At 39.3% G+C, this 24,804-nt stretch overlaps 1 protein-coding gene across 14 annotated transcripts in view; it reads right to left on the bottom strand.

Annotated features, from left to right (window-relative positions):
• The window catches only part of SPAG9 (sperm associated antigen 9), a 113,969-nt gene that overhangs the window by 16,477 nt on the left and 72,688 nt on the right, over positions 1 to 24,804 (bottom strand). For 6 of the 14 annotated variants that reach the window (XR_004904900.1, XM_036033728.1, XM_028522104.2 and 3 more), the window contains 18 exons: positions 24,396 to 24,517; positions 17,086 to 17,097; positions 15,859 to 15,873; positions 15,346 to 15,403; positions 14,286 to 14,438; positions 13,666 to 13,717; positions 11,348 to 11,478; positions 9,130 to 9,186; positions 7,887 to 8,060; positions 6,697 to 6,826; positions 5,681 to 5,770; positions 5,283 to 5,450; positions 4,685 to 4,856; positions 4,176 to 4,394; positions 3,691 to 3,886; positions 2,161 to 2,286; positions 821 to 901; positions 39 to 106 (listed from right to left, as the gene is read on the bottom strand). Coding sequence is in view for 13 of the 14 variants with exons in the window: in XM_036033728.1 (XP_035889621.1) it covers positions 39 to 106; positions 821 to 901; positions 2,161 to 2,286; positions 3,691 to 3,886; positions 4,176 to 4,394; positions 4,685 to 4,856; positions 5,283 to 5,450; positions 5,681 to 5,770; positions 6,697 to 6,826; positions 7,887 to 8,060; positions 9,130 to 9,186; positions 11,348 to 11,478; positions 13,666 to 13,717; positions 14,286 to 14,438; positions 15,346 to 15,403; positions 15,859 to 15,873; positions 17,086 to 17,097; positions 24,396 to 24,517 (2,024 nt within the window). In the remaining variant the exon portion in view is untranslated. The remainder of the gene's footprint in view (positions 1 to 38; positions 107 to 820; positions 902 to 2,160; positions 2,287 to 3,690; positions 3,887 to 4,175; positions 4,395 to 4,684; positions 4,857 to 5,282; positions 5,451 to 5,680; positions 5,771 to 6,696; positions 6,827 to 7,886; positions 8,061 to 9,129; positions 9,187 to 11,347; positions 11,479 to 13,665; positions 13,718 to 14,285; positions 14,439 to 15,345; positions 15,404 to 15,858; positions 15,874 to 17,085; positions 17,098 to 24,395; positions 24,518 to 24,804) is intronic. The other 8 variants (XM_028522103.2, XM_028522105.2, XM_028522109.2 and 5 more) reach the window with 3 other exon arrangements.

Below are 24,804 nucleotides of genomic sequence, written 5' to 3'. Positions count from 1 at the left end.
AACAAGCTAGTGCAGGCTGTATACTGATCACGACTCACCGACTCCTCTGTGAAAGATGGCGAGGGTGCCGTCAGCCAGGGCCACTAACACAATTCCTTTCACGTGTCTGCAGACAGGAAAGAGGGCGTCAGAGTCCTCCATTCGGGAGTACAGGAGGGACCGCGTGATACTGAACTAGTTCGGGGCCCTCAGAGGGCTGCTACGTGACAGACGAGGAGCGCAAGTCAGAACCTAAATGAATACACTCTTTTCTTCACCGAGCAAGCCGTGCCACAAAAACGCCAGCTGAACCAATAAACGGCACGTGTGGAGAGTTGGGTGCTCACTTGCTGGCACAAACCCCTCCTCTCGTCACAGGCTGTCGGCACAGGGTCCACAGACCAGACACGCGCACCCTGAGTGGAGCTAACAGAGGCAGCTCTGCGACTTAAGAGGCAAACTGGTTTTTGATAGAGAAAAAGGACTAGTGAATGCCTTAATCATCATATTCACAGAGTATAAAGGATACTCCAAAACAAATATATATTAACAGGTATTAATTGGTTTTTCTCCCCCAGAATGCTAAAGAACTCACAGCATGGTGAGCTATTGACCTGGCAAGTTTTCCCTTTAGCTTTCTAGTCAGAGTTTCAATCTTACTCAACTTCTCTAACTCTGTAAAGGTAAAAACAAAAAAACAAAAACAAAACAAAACAAAACAAAAAACACAAACCTGGATACTTATTTAGTCATGAAGTACATGTTAGCTTTAATAGTCTTAAAATCTAGTTTATATCAAAACACATTTTTTTAAAGAAAGAATTTCTAAAGTAAAACTTACACAATACTGAGAATCGAATCTTTAAGTTTAATAGAATGGAGACATTTCCTCCACTGGGCCACAGATGAGTGGACATACAAACTGCAAGAACAAAATCAAGACTGGTAAGGCATAGAGGACATCAAGTCATTGCTTACATCTCGTAACGACCACCAAGTTCCTTTAGAAGGAAAGAGGCGCAACAAACATTTTAGGAAAAGAAAACAGTGCGAGTCCAGGTAGGTCTAAGGCAGAGAAACAAGCTGCTTAAGCAAACGGAAACATACAAAGAACAAAAAGCCAGAACTAGAATAATGCAGGGTCAGTTAGTTTCAGGTTACCCACACTTCAGAATCCTTGGCTAAAATCCTTCTTAAAAATTATCTTACTTTTCTACCAGACTGAATTACGCCTTTGTGACAACAAGTTGTGTACATCAGGCGGAGGAAAACTGTGGCCTGCAGGACACATGCAGCCCGCCACTATCTTAGTCCAGTCTGCAAGCTAAAAAGCATGGTTTGTACGTGGTTGGAAAAAATCAGAGTATTTCATGACATATGAGATCTGTATGGACAGAGACCCCTATCTGTGCCCATAAATGAAGTTTTATGGGAGCTCAGCCCCACTAACCTGCTACATACTGTCACGCAGTGGCTGCTTCTGCACCACAACAGCACAGCTGGGAGGTTGCTCGAGATCACATGACACTTCTTATCGGATCTTTCATGGAAAACACCGGCCCACCCGTCACTTTATAGTGACCCTAGGCCCCTAGGGGTATAGTCACCATAGACCCCTATGGAAAAGATACCCTGGGGACCCTGCTTACCTTTTGGAAACGTACAATTTTATAAGATTCCCCATTGCTAGAAAGTGAACAAACCATGTCATAATGTTCATTATTACCTCCTAAGCTTTCACACTGATCTGTTCTTTTCCTAGTAACTCTAGAAAAAGTTAATGTTTGGATTTGGGTCTTCCTGCAGTCAAATACATAATCCTTGGTATTTCCTGAACACGCTCTAGCCTGTATATATGCATCAATAATTCTCTGTCTCTATGCAATCTTCTATTTCTGGATCACCCAGATTTTAAAATTTTATTAACCTCTTCTTCCAAGACTATTCTATAAAGGGAACACTGTGACAGAGAAACACAGGGCTTACCTTCAGAACCAAAGCAAGTCCAGTTTATAAGGTAACTGCAATATAACCTTAGCTCGTATGTATATAGAATTCTTCGCTTTCATGTAAACTTTTTGTTCATATTTACATGCACACCACATTCTACTTATCTTCTGATTTCAAAAGCAAAGGTAAAAAGACTAATGATACTCTAATGTGAAAAGAGTTGGCACCTACCAGCCATTCTGAGCCCCAAGCCACATGGTGGGTAGAAGGCTACTCATTTTCTGGGCTTCTTCTCTCGCCAGGTCTTGTTCGTTTGGCAACGCTGATATCTGGTCTTTATACGCGTCTGAGTCATTACTGGGAAAGGCAGGACGATAGGAAAAAGAATCAGAGTACGCTCATTCTTCAGGAATTGGTCACTTCTACATTTTAGTTTACAGTTTAAGAAAAAAGATCAAACATGAAAATTTCAGAAAAGCCGAAGTTAAATGCTTACATTAAATATTTCAACAATTGTACCAGAGGAACATTAACACACTAGGAGGGCCAAGCTGTGGCTAAGGGAGTTAAGAAACAGAAATGAAATGCAGCAGTTAATATATCTAGATTAAATTATGGCTCTCTCTCACAGTCCTCTGGAATTTTATGAACTTCATCTTAAAGGAGAAAAGAAGGAATGGTTTGTTTTAAAACCACACACATACACAAAGGAGGGTAAAATGTAAAAAATTTACTAAAATACATTAAAAAGCTGAAACATACATGAATTTACCTCCAAGCCTTTTCTTTTAGATACAATAAAGAAATACAACTGGGTTACCAAATCCAACACAGACAAGTAAATGTACTAATTTTAAAAAGATGACTTTACTCTTATATTAACAATTAAATATCAAGACACTACGTTGTTCTATACAGTAAGAGGAAAAACAATAAATTTTAAAAAGAACCCAGTTTCACCCTGACTGGTGTGGCTCAGTTGGCCAGGCGCTGTCCTGCAAAGCAAAAGGTTGCCACTTTGACTTGGGGTCAGGGCACATGCCAGAGTTGCAGGTTCGCTCCCTGGCCAGGGTAGATGCAGGAAGCAACTGATAGATGTTTCTCTCCCTCTCTTCCTCCCTCCCTTCCCCTTTCTAAAAATAAATACATAAAATCTTTAAAAATATATCCAATTTTAGACATACCCTTATCAGCTTTCTATTAAGACCTACAGTAAGCAAAAAAGAAAATTAAAGAATTCAATAAATGGGCCTACATTAGACAACCTTTTAAAGCAAGAGCCTGAAACAAACGGTTTTCTAATAAAATGTTTGCTAGAAAACTAAATTCAAAAGGTCATTCAAGCCCACGTGGGAAACTGAAACAATGGCCAATTTCACTGACAACTAGAGCAGGAGTGAGAGTAGGGGTGGAGATGAAAACATCAAGGGTTACTCACAGAATGGGAGGCATTGAGTACAACAATCAAAAAAGAAAAAGTCATAGTAGAGGAGAAAAGGACCGGGGGGATTTTAACCAATATATTTTATAGACAAGACTTTTTCTTAAGCTGGAAGGAAAAGAGGGCCACTGGGAAAAAAAATATCCAGAAAGGATGGAGGAGGAGGACCCATGAAGGCAGAGCAGGAATAAGTAATACCATCTGTGTCTGCCACAACGGCGATGCCCATCAGTGGGAATATTTTCACTGTTTGAGGTTATTTTGGCTCCTTTTGTGTGCACCCTTATCCAGTTCTTGAAGGTGCCGGCCCACTTGCATACCTTGACTGATACACTGGTGAGAGGTCTTCTGGGATCTGAACTCCCAAAGGATCCGTGAAGACGTGCTCTGTGTACACGCCGCTTTGGGAGGTGTCCGCGCTGTCTTCAGCTGACCCCGCATTGCCTTCTGTGGCTTCTGTTGCTTCTTCTGCTGTTGGAACATTTTCATCAATCTCACTACTTTCTGCTTCCTTTTCTAAAAATTAAATAAATAAAACATGCTCACTATTCTGAGTTTGAACTTTTCTCCCCATAGTTTCCTCACACAAATCCTCGCTACAGAATTCCACTACACCTGCCCCCACCCCTCCTCTGCAGTATATCATGAAATTGAGAATTCATGACTTCATTTAATAGACATTACAGCATCTTCCTTAGGTTAATTCATTCTTGTTACTTTCAGACCTAAGTGAAGTCCATAGTGAGGCATCTGGAGTAGGCTCAGACTCTAGTAGAAAGGTGGGATGCAGGGAGGAGAGCTGTACCTGGTGGTTTTTCTGTCACTGGAGAAGCACCGTTGGTACTAGGGGAAGTGGCAGCTGCTGTCACACCTTCCGTAGAACAACCAACCACTGTGATGCCTCCCAACAGGCTGTCTGTCTCTGTGGAGCTATTGCTTGTCATGCTTCCACAGAGAGATGCTTTGTCTACCTGTCCAGATTCTGAAAGCTCTTCTCCTGCGGGGTAGTCTGTTTCCCGTGCTCCTGAAAAAAATTAAATGAATAAATAAACCTTCTTTTAATGCTAAGTAAACTCATATAAATAGCATTTTCTCCATAAAAGCAACTACAGGTTTGAAATAAGACTCTTATTTCAAGTGGCAACTTCTCGCTTTGCGGGAAGACACCCAAGGTCTTCCTCAACTAGAACATAAACTCCGAGAGAGAGAACATACTCTGCGTGCAGGAGTGTGTAACTGTGCCTCCAGTGACCAGATGAGGTCCTGCAGGGGAGGTGCTGACGGTGGGGAGAGAGGGGCACGGCTCACCCTCACCTGGTACACTTGCGATACACAGAACATGCGAGTTGCAGACAGTGAAACTGTCTAGGATGTTGCCTGGCTGGACAGCATCGATGATGATAACTTTTGTAGCTGAGTGAGTGCTCGTGCAGATCCAGACTAGACTAGACAATTCTTCTTGATTTTTTAATTCCTTCTGCTGCTCCTGCATAGGCAAAGAAAACAAAATGTTTACAATGAACTATGTGCCAAATAGTCATAAAGCTGTGCTATTACAGTCAAGAGCAATACTAAGTTTATTTCCAGATTATGTGGAAGGCCAAAAATTAATTAGCAGTCTAATAAAAACTAGCACTTAAAGCATATCAGTGATAAAAATGATCTCTATCTTGACCGTGGCATATATTAGTCAACACTCTTTTAACTGTACACATTTCAAGTATAAAATTTATTTTATGCAAAATGTACCTCAATAAAACTGATTTTCAAAAGAGAGAAAGGGTGAGGAGTAAGCAAGGGCATAGTAATCCCAATAAGAAGTTGGACCCAGAAGTCAGTTTTAGACCGAAGAGCTAAACCAACAGCCTCAGATACCAGGAGGGCAAGTGTTCTTGGGCACACACACACTGACCTTCAGCTCCTGATCGAGCTTGTCTAAGCTACTCTGAGATGCACTCCGCTGTTTACTGCCTTCTGTATCCAAACCAGCAACATCCTTGTAAAACACGCTTGCTCCTACAACAGAACCGCCGTCTCTGGTCTTCCCACCAGATAAATTGACTCCGACAGCACACCACAGCTTTTAGGGGTAAGAAGAAATGTGTTATATTACTTTCTAAAAATATTTAGAATTTTTCATTTTCAATAGTCTAATGATTATAAATGCAGGTATTTAATATTTAACATATCCAGTCTAAAACTACAAAATAAATAATCTGATCCACAGAAGTAGAATTTACCATTTTTGGTTTACAAAAAAGTCCACCCAGATTTTAGGAAGTAACTCCTTTATCTTCAAAATGAATTTACCTTCATTGATGTATCTTTTTCATCTAGAGGTCTGAGATAGACAGGCACAGGTAAATTTTTCATTTTATTTTCCCCTTGACCATTGGTGACCTAACAATCGGAGAGGGGAGAGAAAGACACACGGGTCAGCCTCGCACGGAGTGAACGGGGCAGAACCGCTGAGATGTGGGCAAGCACTGCGGCTGCAGATTTTCTCTTTGAAATCAAGTTCAAGTTAATTTTGTCATTCTTCCTTGAAAAATGAGAAAATCAAGAAGCAATTAGAGAAAAGAAACACGATGCTGTGGGATCGCAGAGACATTCACACATGTGGGAGTAGGAGTGGGAGGGTGTATGCGTGTTGTGGGCCGGGGGGGAGAGGGAGGGAGAAACAGAATTAATGGATGTGCTGCTGAGTCTTTTGGTAACAGAAAACGTGGAATAAACGGGTAAAGTTCCTGAAGACCTAAACTGAGTATTAAGTCAACAGTTTTGAAGGTTCCATGCCAATGGCCTCTTAAAACTTTTAAACAGATGCTTTTCATTTTCCAAAAAATGAAATCTTCAAATATTAAAACAGAGCTGGATACTTCAAGTTCCATGCACTTGGCCACCTCCTGTTGACCCCTCCAGACTCAGGAATTTCTTTTGGGCTCTAGAGCTGTGGAAAATAGCCTGAAACCCACTTCCATCCACACTTCCCTAAATGGATGCCAGTTCCATTTAGCTTGAAATGAGTGGGTGCAGGGTGTGATTTTTTCTCTTTTTTTAAGATTTATTTATTTATTTATTTTAGAGAGATGGGGAAGGGAGGGAGAAAGAGAGGGAATGAAACATCAATGTGTGGTTGCCTCTAGCACCACCCATACTGGGGATATGGCCTGCAACCCAGGCATGGACCCTGACTGGGAATCAAACCGGCGATGCTTTGGTTCACAGGCCTGCGCCGGGGTGTGATTTTCGATTCCTTCATGCCCAGCCATACTCCTGTCCCCCTGCATTTCCCACTAGACGCCCTGACCGTGCTCACACATTACCTGTTTGTACTTTTGAGGCAGGCTCCAGCCAAAAGCCTGCACTCTACCGTCTTCCTTCTGAACATGTGCCTTTACCTGGCGATACTGTTCTCTCTTCTGTTCTCTGCGTGACGCTAAACTAGCTTCAGTTCTAAAAGGGAAAGAGATTTCCTTTTTACATCAAGTGAATAAATATAAGGACAGCTCTCCCCCTAAAACAGCAAAAGTAACAACACAAAAATTACATGATTTCAGGTTAGTTGACTTCAGACTGAGATTCCCCCTTAAGGTGTTATACCGAAGTTGTGCAGTGAATGTAGTATCCGACTTTTGACAGGTTAGTAAGCAGCCTATTATATTGAGTCAGCCATCAAACTTCTATCAGGTTTCAGATTCTGGCTATACGAAAGGGAAGAATTCTTAAATATTTTTGCTTCTTCCTTTTTATTTTCTTTTTTCAGTCATTAAAAACATATATATTTAGAATTTTCTAATGCCAGGAAATGTGCTAGAAGTACTAAAGACCACTAAATAAGACCAATAAATCAGTGTCTTCCTAGGAAGGTAATACACATTAACCCTTGGATCCCATTAACTTGTTTCAGAAGACAAATATGCAAATTGACTTGGTAAGCTGTAGAATTATGAAGTAAAATACTGTGAAAATAATTTATCTTTCTCTGGGCCATTAACATTTTTATGATGTGACTTGCTATGTTTCTGACAGTTGACAATCCACCTCTGTGTCAGACACTTTACAGATACTCTGTAACTGAACCCTAACACCTCTGAGGCAGGTTATTACACTCCTTCCACTGGCAGGAAAACTGGGGCTCTGAGAGGCTCAGGTACCAAGTTCATGTACCTGATGAGAAGCAGAGTCAGGATGAAAAAACAAGTCCTTCTGACACCAAAGGAAACGTTCAAAGATTTAGGATAAAGGTTTATATAAGCCTTTAATATTTCCATTAATATTTATCTATGTTGTCATAGCAGCAAAAAGGACACATTAAAAAACATTCCTTCTCTTCATGAAAACTGAAATACAATTTTCCTAAAAGGTACTGACTATAAATAATTTACTTAAGATAGCCAAGTTACAGAAATAGTTTATGTACAGATCAACACTTATAGCTGACCTGATAAGTGACAAGAACATTCTGAACTGTTAACTTACTGAGGGCATAACCACCAGTCTGGAAAATACTTACTCTTCGCTAAGGAAGTCAAAGGCTTTGGACTTATCCCCGGGGAGCTGAGATAAGGTGCTGCTTCTTTTCTTGACCGAAGGAGTAACATGAGAGGTGGGTGCATTATACTTCAGATTAACAGGTGGTTCAGGTTTCTTAGTAGTGTTACTTGAGGAGCTGAAAAGTCGGCTAAAACTAAAAAAAAAAAAAAAAAAAAAAAAAAAGTGAGTGTGTGTATGTCTGTGCATGCATTACATGTGCTGTAAAGAACAGTCCATAATTTCCCACAAATTCCAGAGTGCTTTTTACAAGGCAATTGAGTTAGACACTGGCAAAAAATTTTTTTTTGTAATCACACAGTGCAGCCTTAGCAGTAACTCACAGCCAAATGCAGCCAAAAGCAGACATTCAGGAAAGAGAAACCACTGCTTAGCACAGGCTCCCTGTTCTTTAATGAGCAGTTCCCATAATGAAAGGAAGAAGCTCTAAAGTACCGGGAACATCTTGTAATGAAGAAATAAATGAAGATGGGTCCTTTAGCTAGCTCCTACTTGGTGTCATATTAAGAGTAGTGTTAAATAGCAAGGTTTTGGCTGCATGGTTTGATCAGAAGCATAGTACACCAGTTCTAAAAATAGTTACAATAAAGTACAAGAACACACATTACCATTTTAAGACACATCTTACACATTTTCTTATTAAAATAAATTTAAATAATTATTTTCACACTCACTCAAAAAAATCAATACTTCTATTAAATGGTAGATTCACCAAAAAGGGGTGTAAGTATTCACACTAAACACACATACTTCTGGCATGAACACAGCTCAAGTTCAAAACGGACGTACACACACGACTCAAGCCCCACAACCACTGCATCTCTAATCTTTGCTTTGTAAAGTTCCTTGCAATCACACAACCAGTGAATGAGTCCTTAGTAACAGGGATCCAGGTGATTATCAACTCTATGAATAATTCCCCATTATTTTATTTATCAGAGGATTCCATCAAATGCATAACCAAAAGGATGCAGCTTACGACAGCATTATTTCTGTCCTCAAGAACAGCCTTACCGAGCCGGCACACTACATACCGAAAAGGAAAAGGTTCAGTTTAGCTCTATATCCCAAACTTAAGAAGGGAGGGAGGGAGGGAGGGAACTGAGGAAGGCAGGGGGCATCAAATCATTCTTGAAAATAAACTTTGACTGTAAGTCAAAGCTAAAAGTGCCATCTAATGTCTTCATGTGCTTCATGATACTTACAACTGCCAGATGCTTGACCTTTTTTTTTCCTGCATGGCTGGATTTTCTCTTGATGCTCTACATTAAAAAAAGAAAGAAAAAGAAAAAGATGTCTTATTGATGAGGCATTCTAGCTTTCTAAGAAGCAAGAACGAAAGTTCATGGGATACAAGCAGCATCAACCATTAAATCACTAAGTTGTTACTCTGACCCGTCATGTCAGTATGCTAAGGCTACAACTGAAACACCACCTTTCCCTCAAAGAGCTCAATCTGATAGATAAGATGGTTACCTGTGCTGGGCAGATAGCCCACATGCCTGAATGTTAATTTTCTTTTTAAAGATTTTATCTATTTATGTTTAGAGAGAGGCAAAGGGAGGAAGACAGGGAGAGAAACATTGATGGTCAAGAGATACATCAATTGGTTGCCTTTCACATGTCCCCTGCTGCGGACCTGGCCAGCAACCCAAGCATATGCCCTGACTGGGAATCGAACCAGGGACCTTTTGCTTCACAGGCCCACACTGAGCCACACCAGCCAGGGCTGAATGTTAATATATTTTTTAAAGATTTTATTTATTTATTTTTAGAGAGGGAAGGGAGAGACAAAGAGGGAGAGAGAAACATCAATGTGCGGTTGCTGGGGGCCGTGGCCTGCAACCCAGGCATGTGCCCTGACTGGGAATCGAACCTGCGACACTTTGGTTCGCAGCCCACGCTCTGAATGTTAGTATTTAAAACTTCTTATCCCTATCTTTGCACAAAGGTCTGTATCATGTGTATTCCCAGCTCTCACAAAGTAGCTTGTAATTTTACTGTTCAGGTTGTTTTTCACGGGACTAAAACTTTTCCATCACTGAAAGATGACCAGAGAATGGGATAAACTAGATTGAGAGGTAATTCAACAAAATTTCAGAAAATAAGGCATTCCAAACTAACTCGGTAGGATGATAAGGATTCTGCCACCACTATGAGAGCCCACCTTTCACTTTTTTAAAAAAGACTAAATTACAACATCTTTTAATTCAATGGAAAAGGTTAAAAGTAAGCTACCATCTGTTTTCACTCATTGACTGCCACTTGGCTGCTAGAATTAAAAATAACAATAAATGTGAACTTACCTATACGCCTCAATTTTTAAACTATTTATTCATTATTTATTCACTATCCATTAAATGCTGGAGTTATTAAGAACACATTTCTAGGCCCTGGCTGGAGTAGCTCAGTGGATTGAGCGCGGGCTGCGAACCAAAGTGTTGCAGGTTTGATTCCCAGCCAGGGTACATGCCTGGGTTTGGGCTGCAGGCCATAACCCCCAGCAACCACACATTGATGTTTCTCTCTCTCTCTCCCTCCCTTTCCTCTAAAAAAAAAAAAAAAAAAAAAAAAGAACACATTTCTTAGGACATTAGTTTTTTTTGTACAATAAATAAAGATTAGAATACTAATCTCCTTCCCTCTTGGTAGCTATACACAACTACAATTTTAGCAAACTGTACATATTCATATTCTACAGAATTCTAGTATAACCTTGGTAAAGGATATATACACTGCTAAACCATTGTGATCACAAGGAAGAAATCGTTGGAGTTGGAAGACATGCTCATAAACTGTAAGAGAATCTGCATGTGTGTACTATTGCTGGTCAATCTGAAGGGACAGACCAAACTCAAAAACATGGACAGATGAGGGGTTCATTAGTCTCCAAATTTTTCATGAGCTCTTCCTAAATTAAAGGCACACTGTTACCGAGACTCTGACCCTCAGATGGCAGTGTTGGAGGTGGGACTTAAGACCTAACTGACAAAGATCTCAACGGAAGTGGGATTCTGTGTGAGTAGTCAGAAAGGGAGGGGAAATGCAGCAAGAGCATTTTACAGGAAGACACTGAGTAAAAATGATTGTCTCCTATGTGACATATGAAATTGTTATATTTTCCAGATATTATTGCAAAAGTAGTATCAATTTTCTTCTGAAAAACGAACCTCATTCCTGAGTAGTAATGAGAGTGTTTAGAGGCTGTGGGAACATTCTCCAAGAGCCCTTTACTGGCCCCAAAGGCACCTGCTTTGATCACAGCTCTGTTACTAATTCCCAGTGTTACTTTACAAAGTCTCTCTGAGGAAACAGAGCAAGGGGCTTGCATCCCCAAAGGCAGGACTCTCAGTCTGAATGAAAAAAATACCGAAAACTAGGAGACAACATTAGAAAAACACCAGAGGTGCTCCTCATACAAACCGAATCATCTCTGTCCATCGAACGGCTTCCTGAAGCTCCATCAGCCTCTCTTTGTACTGGTTTCTCTCCATCAGAACGCGGGCCATTTCCACGCGAGTAAACCGCTTCCTCTGCGCTGTGGGAATATCACTCTACAACGAAAAGAAGACGGCGGATCACTCTGGGAGCCTGTATCTGTTTTGGTGTTATCTCAGACTTAAAGCAAAATTTTTAAGGCTTTAAACATCCCTTAAGTTTTAATCTACTGGATCACTTAAAAATGACCTTATAAAAATAAAATCGATAGAGGTTTAAATAATTACTTATGACCAAAAGAAGGCAGACAATTTAATTTCCGAATATAACTACAGATATTTGAACATAAAGAGAAATACAAAGACCAGTGCAGATTTTGAACTAAAACCAAAAGTTAATTGTCTCCTATGTACATTTAATATGCTCACCTGGAAATGTTGCTCTAACAATATTATTTTAAATTCATGTTCTCTAACAACTGCTAGTCATTCAGAAATTAGTTACGAGTTAGTTTCAAAAGGGGTTCATTTATCTCAAACCATCAATCCATTTGCTCCAAGGCCAGTGTAAAGCATAAATTTACTGACCAGTTACCAAGGTACCCAACTCTAAGAATCACTAAAACACCAACAGAAATACAAGATGAAGACCATGGCAGTAAAGATTTCTTGTTAGGAAGAATAAGTGATGAGAGTACGGTAAGACCCCAAAAAGGCACGCTCAGGTCAACCTCCTTCTACTGCTGATTTCTAAAGGAAGACGGTTAGACTAACGGGAAAGCTCCTGTTTTGCCGGGTGAAGTATGCACACTTTGGATCAAAGCTGAAAGGCTTGGGACAGTAAGAAAGAGGCTCAGAGCAGTCTCATCCTTTGTCCTGACACAGAGTTTGGCCTCTCCTTTAAATAAAAGTCAAACAACAAATAATTAAAGGAGTTTGCAATACAGAAATCCCAGTACTAGGTAATACCCTGGAAAACCCAGGAGCCTTGTATTGCAATGTTCATATAGACAGCGCTGTGTGTGGAAGCAAAAAGCTGAAAACAACCTAAACGTTCACTAACAGGAAAAGGTACACACACTGTAGTATATTCATATAATGGGATATATTATAAAGCAGTGAACATGAATGACCCGTACTAAATACAACACAGGTGAATATCAAAAACATAATACTGAGTAAAAGACACAAGTCTTCCAGACTAAATACAGTATAAAAAGCAAAAACAATGAAAACTAAACCATACTTTGTATGCATACATATATATGGTATGACAAAATTATTTTTAGTTAAGGTGAGAAAATGATGAATACAGGACAGCAGATTCCTCTGGCAGGGAGAAGCACAAGGTAGCTTCAATGTTTGAAAATGTTCTATTTCTCAGGTTGGGTAGTGGATTTATAATGCTAATTCATTATGTTGCTATTCATAACTTAGTTATATTACATATTTATTTTTATATATCAAATACCATATTAAAAAACAAATAAGAGATCGAAGGGGGTACCAATTAATCATTCTGTCCAGTACATCCATATACCTCAAGACTGATGCTTAAGTAGCAAACACCTGTTACAGGAAAGATAACATAGCTACCAAAAGAAGAGCTAGTATGCTAATAATATTGGCAATTAGCTCATAGAGTCATACTCTGGCAACTATCAGCTTCAGAACTCATCAAACCCGGTACTCAAAGCATTTTGCTAGGAAAGAAAGTTTTAGCACTCGGCGCTTGCCGGGGACTCATGGCACTTGCTAGAAGTTCTATGAGCCACAACGCCGCCCCGCAAGAGAGAGTGCTTCACTGTTCGGCACTCGTCACAAGTTCTGAATGAATTAATGGCGAGTTCTGAGGTGCCACTGTATTTATTCTTTTGTATTTAAATATGTTGACAACATTATGTGCTAGTGGCCTAGTTTTACTTGCTAGACTTCATCGTTTTATATTTAATGTTGTTAAACAATTTGTATTATTTAGCTTTTGTATTTCTAAGTCAAAATATGAAGCCAAACAAAAATTAAAAAAAAAACCCTGAAAAAATGTCCCAGTTGGTCCACGTGCTTGAACGCGCACAGAGCAGAGCCCCGGGGAAAACACGCACATCACAGGAGATGCCCTGAGAGCTTCTCTGCATTCAGATACCCCGTGGGAGCACGAGCCATGCTATCCCTGCCCACAAACGTGCCTTGTGACTTCTTAAAAAAATCTTTATAACACTTTATCCAAAGCTTAATTAGCAAGACTTCCGCCCCAAAATCAAAATATCATAAGGCAAGAAAATGAGTCCAAAACCGTAAACCTACATCATCATCATCTTTTGCTTTTTGCCTTGCATCTTCAGCTTCTGCACGAGCTCTAGCGGGGAGAAAAAACAGAACATGTTATATGAGTTGAGTTCATCTTTTCAAAGAATGAAGAGTAGGTAAAAAAATTTAACCACCACTAAATGATTATTTTCCTGTTTCCAAACAGAGCCTTTACTTAGCTGCCTTGATTTAGAGGAACGCGTTAGGAAAATCACAGCACTGTACCAGGAAAAAACAAAACAAAACAAAACGGGTATTAAAGATGGCTGGGGCCTTCTCCTTTGAGAGATCCACCACCTTTCCTCCCCAAGCAGGGGAGGAAAAAAAGATGGCTGGGTGAAAGAAAATAATAAATGTTTCTAATTTCCTTTAGCAAATTTGAACAGTTCTTCTTACTTTTTTCGCATCATGACAAACACACAAAAATGCTGATATTCAGTAAATGGAGAGGCGTGATCACAGCAGGGGCACTCAGATGGGCACTTTGGCCCACCCCAGGCAGCTCTTGGCCCTTCTTGGTTTGCAAGAGGGCCGACAGCAGCAGTCTCTGGGTTATCCTTGTACCCCTGGAGGCCCACCGGCAAAGACAGGTTTAGAGTAGCAAAGTGAAAACTTACTTCCTCAGCTCCTCCTCCAGTTCTTTGTTCTTTTCCTCTAGCTTCAGTTTGGCTTGCTTCACAGCCTCCAGCTCCCCTTGCAGCACATCTTTCTCACAGGTCAGTTCATCCACTTTTGCTATCAAATCATTCTTCACTACATTCAAAGCATTTCTAAGAAACACATATTTCAAGCGCGTCATTACAAATGAATATTCTTTCCATCTTTCAGCTTGTTCTCTTGTAGACTAAATACACAATCATAAAGGTGAATAACTGAATACTTCAAAGGCATTCTACCTGATGTTACTTGTAGATAAAGTTAAAAAGAAACAAGTCAATGGTCTGATAACAACCATAGAGTTCTATTATTAATAAGTTCTGAAGATATTACCTAATCAATAATGTAAAATGAATCCTTATATTTAATTTTAATAATGAATGAGAAAATGTCTAAACTAGAAAAAAAATCTAAGATCTAATTTCTTTTGGGTGCAGTGGGCATATGACCTCATTATAGACATATTGTTTTGGATGTACACAAATGTTCCAAAGTTGCTCTGACACAACGAGTTAACAGCGGGCCCTGATGTTTTCCAGATGACAGAACCTCCCCCCACTAAACAAGACTCCACTGTGTCTGAGGACCTGAGACCACACTAATTGTACCTGGGAACCTACAACTATGTTGGGGAACTCTGAAGAGGTGGGCTGGGGATAGAGCAAGACATTTATGCAGAAATAAAAGAAACTCCAGGAAAAGAGGCAAGAAGACAGACATCCTCAGGAAAGAGCAAAACACACATAGGACACATCCAGAACATGAATGCTTATAAAGTGGGGAGAATATCTGCACACAACTGAGCAACGAAAACTGCTCATCTGCGAAATTAGGTCCTGTGACCTGTGTGTCTGCCCGTGAATGTGTGCGGACGTGCACGAGCCCACACACAGAGAAAGGGGAAGGGGCGGGGTAGCGAGGCTGCATTAGCACTGTGTTGAACTGAAGATGTGTCAATGACTTGGACAAGAAGAAAATTCAGTATGTTTTCTTCATTATTAAAATTTTATATATACTTACTTGGTTTCCAACAGTTGTGTATTTTCTAATATAAGATTCTCAACTTCACGACCCATACCTAGCAAAAGAAAAAAAGATAAAAACTTTGAAAATAAACTTATCAAAAATTATCTAAGTTTATAAGCTATAGTTGTAAATTTGATTTTATATTGTATCTCCTTTAGTAATCTCATTTTGTCTATAATTCCATTTGATATAACTACTTAAGTGGATTACAAAACTATAGTTTTCCACCACAAAACAAAGCTAAAGATTTTGTTAGCCAATGCCTTATAACCCTTAGTCTCTATGTTCTCAGAATATTTCAAAAGGATCAAGACTTTTCTGCCAAATATTCTAAAATGTAGCAGCATGGGGGGAGGGGGAAGGAACAGCATTAATATGGATCAGAAATCATTTCCAAATCACAGGCTGGTATTTTAGGTTTTTCCCTAAAAAGCAAGCCTTATTCATAGAGAATTGGCAGAAACAGGGCCAGAGAAAGACGAAACCCCAATGCAGATGAAACCTTACCAAAGAAATTATGGTCTTAAAGCCCATGCATTCCATGTAAAGCAAAAACAAAGAACAAGAAATGTTTTATGTAAGAAACAGCATGAAAATAGATCATTAATCTGTAAAGTTTTATGCATGATATGAAAAACATCTGGAATCACAACGTTACATGACCTAGTGCATAATGATGTAAGACAGATACTACAACGATTTCCTTCATTCATAAGGAGGCTCTGATAGCTTACACCTAAAAAATGCTTTACCAATCCTTTGCATAATAAATTGAATGTAATGAGATTGAAAACCCCAGATCAATAAGTTTCCTTCAAAGTGTAACATCTGAAATGATAATGTTCAGTTGTCACTTTACAGAATTGTGTTTAGCAATTTAATGAGCACTATAAGGTAGGCAGGTAGAGCATTCAATGCAAGATCAAGAGTAGTGATCTTTAGGGAAAAGAAAGATATTTAACTTATTTCTCATAAGAAACAGAAGAAATAAAGAACACACTAGGAAATACATCTCAAAAAGTCTCAAAAACAAAGAAAGCAAAGAAAAACAAAACCAAGACCATAGTAAGTTTAGCTCACTTAACCCTAAGTTAATGTTAGAAAATCACATACAATGGAGTAAGTAATATTCATAACCAGCTAAACAGGAGAAAATATTTCTAAAGAAGACTATGTAAAGGAATTAACATATCCCCTTATTTAAAAAAAAGGTAATATTTAAAATATTTCAAATAGAAATGCTAAAAATTCAGTTCTCACATATGGACTCATATTTTGTCCGTATTATAATTATCCGAAATATTCTCAAAGATCAAGATACTTATACCATAAAGAATTTAATATTAGAAATAGTGCTTATTTAATTATCTCTCTAGATTCTCCAAAACCAAAGATATAGAAAAAGCAAAAAAGTTTTAATATTCCAATCCCAAAATAAAATTTGGCAAGATATGCTGAAATACTTGCTTTAAACACTAATGTTAACTTTTCAATAAAGCTACAGAATCAGAAGAAATAAAGTTTAGATTTGCTTTTAAAAGTTTATACAATGACTATGTTTGCTATAAACTCTCAAGTATACAGGGAGATAAGCATAAAAGCTGAAAATATATGCAAGACACAAAAAAATAGCTAAGCAGAAAAAAAAATGACGAGAAAGCATTAAATGAGAACAGCAGCCAAGAACACCTAGCTTAGAAAGCAGCATATTAAAGTATTTAAAAGCATACACACCAGAATATTCTCCTGGGTAAGCAGCCCAAGAGAAAAATGAAAGATAATCTCAATTAGATCGTTTTCAGAAAGTAAGATCTACACTCATTTATTTCAAAATGAGAGAGAGAAGACAATAAAATTGAAAAGATGTGCATTAACTAAACACAATAAAAGGTAAATGTTTTAAATATAAAAAATTGAGATATATGGGAATCATATCCTATAATGTAGTTTCTAAAGTTTTCACACTTCCAATGAAAATTCTCTTAAAAATCTAGTTCATAAATTTAACATATCAAAAGAATTGTTTGTCCAAAAGTTTCACTTTAAAATATTCAATAAACACTAATTTGTAACCAAAAGAAAAACATAACTTGAAGTAGCCCCATTTCTATTCAAGACTTCAACCAAGCATAAACTTAGGTCTAACATATCTGGAAACTTTACTATTAAAACAAGTAAAAAAACTGCCTGACAGTTTTCTCAGGTATCTCATTTGGATTTTAGCTTTGAGTCTCATGTTAGTCCATAGGTGGGCTTCCGAATTATCTGTTAATCTCCTGAGGAAGTACACACAATCTTATCTAGTTCTATATGGGCATTTTCCCAAAAGTATACTGATGCCTCACAAATTCTCCAGTAAAGGAGTTTTAACTCCAACAGGAGAAAAATCACAGATTTAGAGGTGAAACAAAATTGGTAGAACTATGTAGGAATCCATCCACTTAGTTGCTGTGCAATGTACTGAAGACTCAATAGTCAGCAAAAGACACAGTTGTCTTGGTCACATATAGTCTATTCAAGGAGGCAGGCACACAAAAAATTACAGTAAAGTAACTTCCAGCCAAGATGGAGGCGTAGGTAAACACACTATGCCTCCTCGCACAACTAAAATAAGGACAACAGTAATTTTAAAACAAAATAACAACAGGAACTGACAAAATTGAACTCTATGAAGTCCGACAAGCAAGAGGTTAAAATAAACACATTCATCCAGACCGGTAGGAGGGGCCGAGTCGGAGGTCAGGAGGAGAGGGGTCATGGCAAAAAAAAGCAGTGGCTTGTGGACCCCAGGCACGCAAGGCAGCAGCTGACAGACTTGGGCAAGCAAGACTGCATTAGGTGAATCTTGGGGGCGCAGCCGGCTGAGAGACCCCAGGTGCGGGGTGGCAGTGGGCAGACCGAGTGAGGCTGCGATTGTGGAGTGGGGTGCAATACACAAGGCGGCTGACCGGGCAGTCCCACATTCTCGTGCTGATAAACCAAGTGAAACTGGGGAGCAAGACAGACCGCGCAACCCAAGGTCCCAGCGCTGGGAAATAAAGCCTCAAAACACTGAGTGAAAACACCTGTGGGGGTTGAAGTGCCGGGACCTACTCCCAGTCTCACAGGAGAGTTTGTTGGAGGGACCCACAGGGTCCTAAAACAAACACAAGTCCACCCACACAGGAATCAGCACCAGAAGGGCCCAGTTTGCTTGTGGGAAGTGGTGGAAAGAACTGAAATCCCACGGAGAGTGGAGCAATTGCCACTGTTCCGTCTCGGACTTCTGCCCCACATAATGCATCACAACCCACTGACTGGGTTGCCCCCACCCCGGTGAACACCTAAGGCTCCACCCCTCACCACGTAACAGGTACATCAAGACCAAAAAAAAAAAAAAAAAAAAAAAATCCCAAACAGAAGATCAGATCCAAGCTCCAGAAAAAGTAAAACTAAGTGATGAAGAGATAGCCAACCTATCAGATGCAAAGTTCAAAGCACTGCATATCAGGATGCTCATAGAATTGGTTGAATTTGGTTGCAAATTAGATGAACAAATGAAGGCTACAATAAGTGAAATGAAGAAAAATGCACAGGGAACCAATAGTGATGGGAAGGAAACTGGGACTCAGATCAATGGAGTGGACCAGAATGAAGGAAGAAACAACCAAACAGAAAAGAAGGAAGAAACAAGAATTCAAAAATATGAGGAGAGCCTTAGGAACCTCCAGGACATCTTTAAACATTCCAACATCCGAATTATAGGGGTACCAGAAGGGGAAGAGGAAGAGCAACAAGTGGAAAAGTTATCTGAACAAATAATAAAGGAGAACTTCCCCAATCTGGCAATGGAAATAGACTTCCAGGAAATCCAGGAAGCTCAGAGAGTCCCAAAGAAGTGGGACCCAAGAAGGAACACACCAAGGCACATCATAATTACATTAGCCAAGATTAAAATGAAGGAGAGAATCCTAGAAGCAGCAAAAGGAGACAGTCACCTACAAAGGAGTTCCCATCAGAATGTCAGCTAATTTCTCAAAAGAGACCTTGCAGGCAAGAAGGGGCTGGAAAGAAGTATTCCAAGTCATGAAAGACAAGGACCTATATCCCAGATTACTCTATCCAGCAAAGCTTTCACTTAGAATGGAAGGACAGATAAAGTGCTTCTCAGATAAGGTCAAGTTAAAGGAGCTTACCATCACCAAGCCCGTATTTTATGAAATGTTAAAGGGACTTATCTAAGAAAAAGAAGATAAAAAACACGTATAGTAAAATGATAGCAAGCTCACAATTATTAACGACCACACCTAAAACAAAATGAAACTAAGCAAACAACTAGAACAGGAACAGAACCACAGAAATGGAGATCACATGGAAGGTCAGCAACAGGGGAGTGGGAGGAGAAGAGAGGGGGAAAAGGTACAGAGAATAAGTAGCATAGACAGCAGGTAGAAAATAGACAGGGGGCGGGCAAGAATAGTATGGGAAATGTAGAAGCTAAAGAACTTATGACACACGGACATGAACTAAAGGGGGTGAATGTGGGTAGGAGAGGGTGTGCAGGGTGGAAGGGAATGAAGCAGGGAAATGGGACAACTGTAATAGCATAATCAATAAAATATATTTTAAAAAATTACAGTAAAGTATGAAGAGTGGCATAATAAATAAAATGCAGTGCTATGGAAATACATTTCAGGGACAACTAAACCTTAAGTAGGGGATCAAGACAGAATTCCCAGAGGAGGATGGGCTATTTAAGCAGAGGCAAGATGGAGGCAGATATATGTATTTCTTTTTTTAAAAGAAAGGGGGCAAACAGTTCTTTGTGATTGGTTATTAGGAAAAAAGGAGAGATTTAGAAGGAAGAACTGAGTGGATGGTGAGGTCATTCACTCACCGAGTTACTACAAGTTGGTACAGGAAGAACCTTAGGGGACAGAATTTTAGACATATCAAATATAAAGCTCTAGCAATCATCTTAAGAGCTGCCTATGGGCTGTTTGAAAGTGATGGTCTGGGGCTCTAGAAAAAGATCTTGGATGGAAATTACACCTTTGGAACAATTAGACGTGAAAGCCAAGAAACAAGAGCACATAAATGTCCCAAAGAAGCAGCCTGGGGCAGGAACATCGACATTTGAAAGATGGGCAGAGAGAGGAGCCTGCAAAGCCCCCTAAAGAGGAACAGTCAGAGGCAGAAAAGAACGCAGGAAAGTCTGATATCACAAAAACCAGCAAAGACAGTTTTAAAGGCAAATGCTATTTGAGAAGTCACGTGAAAGAACTGGGAAGGAACCGCTGGATACAGCACACAAGAAGGCTGTTCCAGGCACGGCGAGTGTAGCGTAGAGCGCTCACTCAGACTGCACTTGGCCAAGGTGCAAGTGGGACTTGCGAGACCCTGCCATTTAAAAGTAGCCACACTTCTAAGAAGCCTTTTCTTTTTTTTTTTTAAAGAAGTTGTCAATACTGCTTTTTAAAGAGATTTTATTTATTTACTTTTAGAGACAGGTAGGGGAGAAAGAAAGAGAGGGAGGGAAACATCAATGTGTGAGAGATACATCGATTGGCTGCCTCTCACATGCCTGCAACCAGGGACCTGGGTTCCCCGTAACCTAGGCGTGTGCCCTGACTGGGAATGGAACCAGGGACCTTTTGGTTCGTCGGCTGGGGCTCAATCCACTCGCCACACCAGCCAGGGCGTTTTGTTCACTGATGTATCACAGCATCTAGAGTTCTACCAAGCACATAACAGACACCTCACTGGTATTGCTGCATACAAGTGGGACAAGAAATGGGAGAAGAGTGAGTGATAGGGTTGTGTCTACTGAAGCTAGAGGAGGGCAGTGTTGTTTTTATTTTTTAAAAATTATTTATTTATTTATTTTTGAGGCAGAGAGGAAGAAACATCAATTGGTTGCCTGTCACACGCCCCCAACTGGGGACCTGGCCCACAACCCAGACATGTGCCCTGACTGGGAATCAACTGGTGACCTTTCGGTTTGCAGGATGATGCCCAACCCACTAAGCTACACCAGTCAGGGCAGTATTTTTATTTGTAAGTGGTAAAGACCTGAATATGTTTAAATGATAATAGAAGAAGTTAACAAAGATGGAGAAGTACAAAATAAAGAAATAATCAAGAGAAAGAAAATCCCAACATAAGGGTGCATGAAAGTATGATTTCTAAGTTCTAGAACGTGACCATGAGGAATAAGTGACTAGAGTGAATGGAAGAAGGGGTAAACAAAAATGAGAAAGTCAGGGGATGAGACACCAATCAAGATAAAGGTCAAATTGTGAGGGGTCACGTCTTTTAAATTATTAAAATCAGGAAAAAAGTCATATAAGCACTGAGTACATGAATAACAGCACAAAAATTTTATATCCTTAAACAAGAAAAGAGTTTTATAATAATACAATTAGAAAAATGAATAATGAGTTATAGAAATTTTATGTATTTACTTTTAGAGAGGGGGGTAGGGGACCCCTACACCTACTTATTTATCAACCCAAGTCCAATTACTGCAACTCGGGACACAATTTTGTGAGTTTAGCTATGTTCCACTTAGTGAGCGCTAGACCTCAGGTGCTGGCACTGAACTGCACGGGAGGGCAGCCATGAACAAACAATCGCCTTGGAAATTCCGTTTACCAGCTCTGACCAAAAGGGTTCATGTAGGCATAAGCTGCTACACTTATGGTAATACTTTAAAATCTTCTGATTTGAAACATTCTAGAAATAAATATATCAATATCTGCAAAAGAAAAAAGATAGTAGTTTATGGTCTATTCCTTATTTTCAAAGTGGAAAGGAAAGCACAGTGTTATAATTTTGCTTTTAACCTATTTGCTATGCTTACATTTTTGTCTTAAAGATGAAAGCTTTCAGAAAATATCTGATTTTAAAAGACCACAATTATTTCTAAGTACTATGTGACTTTTTAACTTTTTATAAAAAAAAAGTTTGGGCTAACATATTCAAAAATTAGATTACTCAATATTGGACAGTGAGACAGCAGAGTGTACAAACTACATTAAAAATTACTTCATTCCAGTTAATTCAATGGGGCAGCATGAAGGACATTTTTGGGGTGATGTATATGATTCTGGTGGTGGCTATACAACTCTATGCATTGGCAAAACTCAAAATACTCACCAAAGAATGAATTTTACTATGTAGAAATTTGAATCTAAATTTAAACATTTAAAAATTCTCCTTTCTAGCATTTTTTACATCTGCCCCTCAATTTTGCCAGGGAGTCAGTTTCTTAAACCAATCAAATCTTAAAGGAACTTTTCATGCATAATTTAATATTAAATAAAGTTAAAGCATAAATTTAAACATAAAAATTGAGTATTTTGTTTTTATTGTTGTTCAAGTACAGTTTTCTGCCTTTTCCCCCACCCTAGCCCAACATCCCTGCCCTCCCCACTTCCCTCCCCTACCCCCCCCCCGGCCCCGTTATTGCCCATGTGTCCTTTATACTTGTTCCTGCAAACCCTTCACCCTTTTCCCCTGAAATTCCCTGCCCTCTCCCCTTTGGTCACTGTCAGCCTGTTCTCAATTTCAGTGTCTTCAGTTATATTTTGCTTGTTTGTAAAAACTGAGTATTATTTATGAATTAACCCTTTGGCCCTTCTTGAGAAATGCAAACTCACTCAGTTCCCATGTTTTACCTCTCTTAGACTTCAACAACGGGAGTCCATGTCTAACACAAAATACTTTTATTTATATACTTTCAATCTCTTACTAGATAGATTAGAAGCTCTGTTTATATAGAACATATGTTTCCTTCAGAAGAATACTTCAAATTGTCAAGGACATAACTGGTAATCAGTAATTAACATGGAGGCATAGACATTTTAAAATGCTATAAGGTTTTCAATTTCTGTAAAGTCTTACGTTGTAAGAACAGGCGCACCAAAGCTATTTGACATGAGTCAGAGTCATGTACTACTGTCGAAAGGGCCCTTACAGAGATGACCTAGAATAGGAGTTAGCAAACTCTCTCTCTACAAGGTCAGATGGTGAAGATTTTAGGCCTTTGAAGCCATATGATCTCTGCTGCAGATTGCTTGAGTCTTCTGTTGCAGTGCAAAAGCAACTACAGACAATAAACAAATGAGTGTGACATTGTTCCAATAAAACTTTATTCACACACACGGGAGGTAAGCTGGATTTGGCCCATGAGCTGCAGTTTGCCCAACCCCTGAAACAGAGTCCAACCCCTTCCTTTTACACACAAAGGAACCAAGACCCAGAGAGGTTAAGTTATCTGGCAAAGGTCACCAGATAAATAGAAGAGCCACTGCACTATTCTTTTCAAACCAGGTGTTCTTCAACAACACACATGCTAAATTATTACATTTCCCATAAAGCTAAAACAGAAAATCAGTGCAATCTGAGAAAAACCAAGTATTTAATTTCACATTTAATTAAGGTCAACATAATTTATTTTATTTTAGAGAGAAAGGAAAGGGAGGGGGCGGGGGAAGGGGAGAGAGATGCAGGGGGTGGGATGGGAAGAGAGACAGAGAGAGACAGAGACAGACAGACATCGGCTGCCTCCTGCAAGTGCCCCTACCAGGTGCCAAACCCACAGCCTAGGCATGTGCCCTGACTGGGAATCAAACCCGCAACCCTTCGGTTTATGGGACAATGTTCCAAACAACTGAGTCACACCGGCCAGGGCAAGGCTAACAAAATTTAATGAAACCTAGTTGAGTCAGGAACTAACTATCCATAAATCTATACATCTACACACACATCACTGTGTTCCTTCTGTGTAACACTGTCTCAAAAAACAGCAAACATTCTATACATTGTGTTCTGTGGATCCGAAATACAAATTTAAGTGCAACTCAATTTGAGGCATATCCATATACAAAGATGCTTTCATTTAAAACCTTCATGTTCTCAAAGAATATATTCCCTTTAATTAGCTAAAGGTACAATAACTGCACTACTAAGCAGTTATAGACATTGTAAAGGAATTTTCAATTAAATCATTTAAAAATCTATTTTTAAAACAGTATGATACTTTTTCAGATAAGCTATCATACCTAGTAAGTCTGCTCCTTCATCCACATCTCCAATTAGGCCTGTGCCAGCTGAAGACAGTTCTTCAAACAGGGATTCTGTGTTGCGATCAAAAGCTTTGTTCTCTATGCCTTTGGTGGGGGTGCTGTGCAACAAAAATAACAAAACCAAATCAATAAATACTACAAAGACTTTTAAGTGCTAATGAATACAATAGGCTAAGTTTCCCAAAGTTTTTTTACCTATAACTTACAAGTAATACAAAATGTGATTTTAAAAGATTTCTCAAAGGTTTCCTAAGGAACTCCCATTAAATTTCACAGAGATAATAACTAGTAAAGAAACAATGCTTTTGCAGTGAGATCCCAGCAAACAGGATGGCAGCTAAGAGCACTACTCTTTTCTGACCCAGGCAATCTCTAAGCGCTTTAC

This window comes from Phyllostomus discolor, chromosome 8 (genome assembly GCF_004126475.2).
Source record: "Phyllostomus discolor isolate MPI-MPIP mPhyDis1 chromosome 8, mPhyDis1.pri.v3, whole genome shotgun sequence".
Taxonomy (NCBI): Eukaryota; Metazoa; Chordata; class Mammalia; order Chiroptera; family Phyllostomidae; genus Phyllostomus; species Phyllostomus discolor.
Note: the sequence above shows the minus strand (reverse complement) of the source record. Positions and strands in the feature narration are given on the sequence as shown.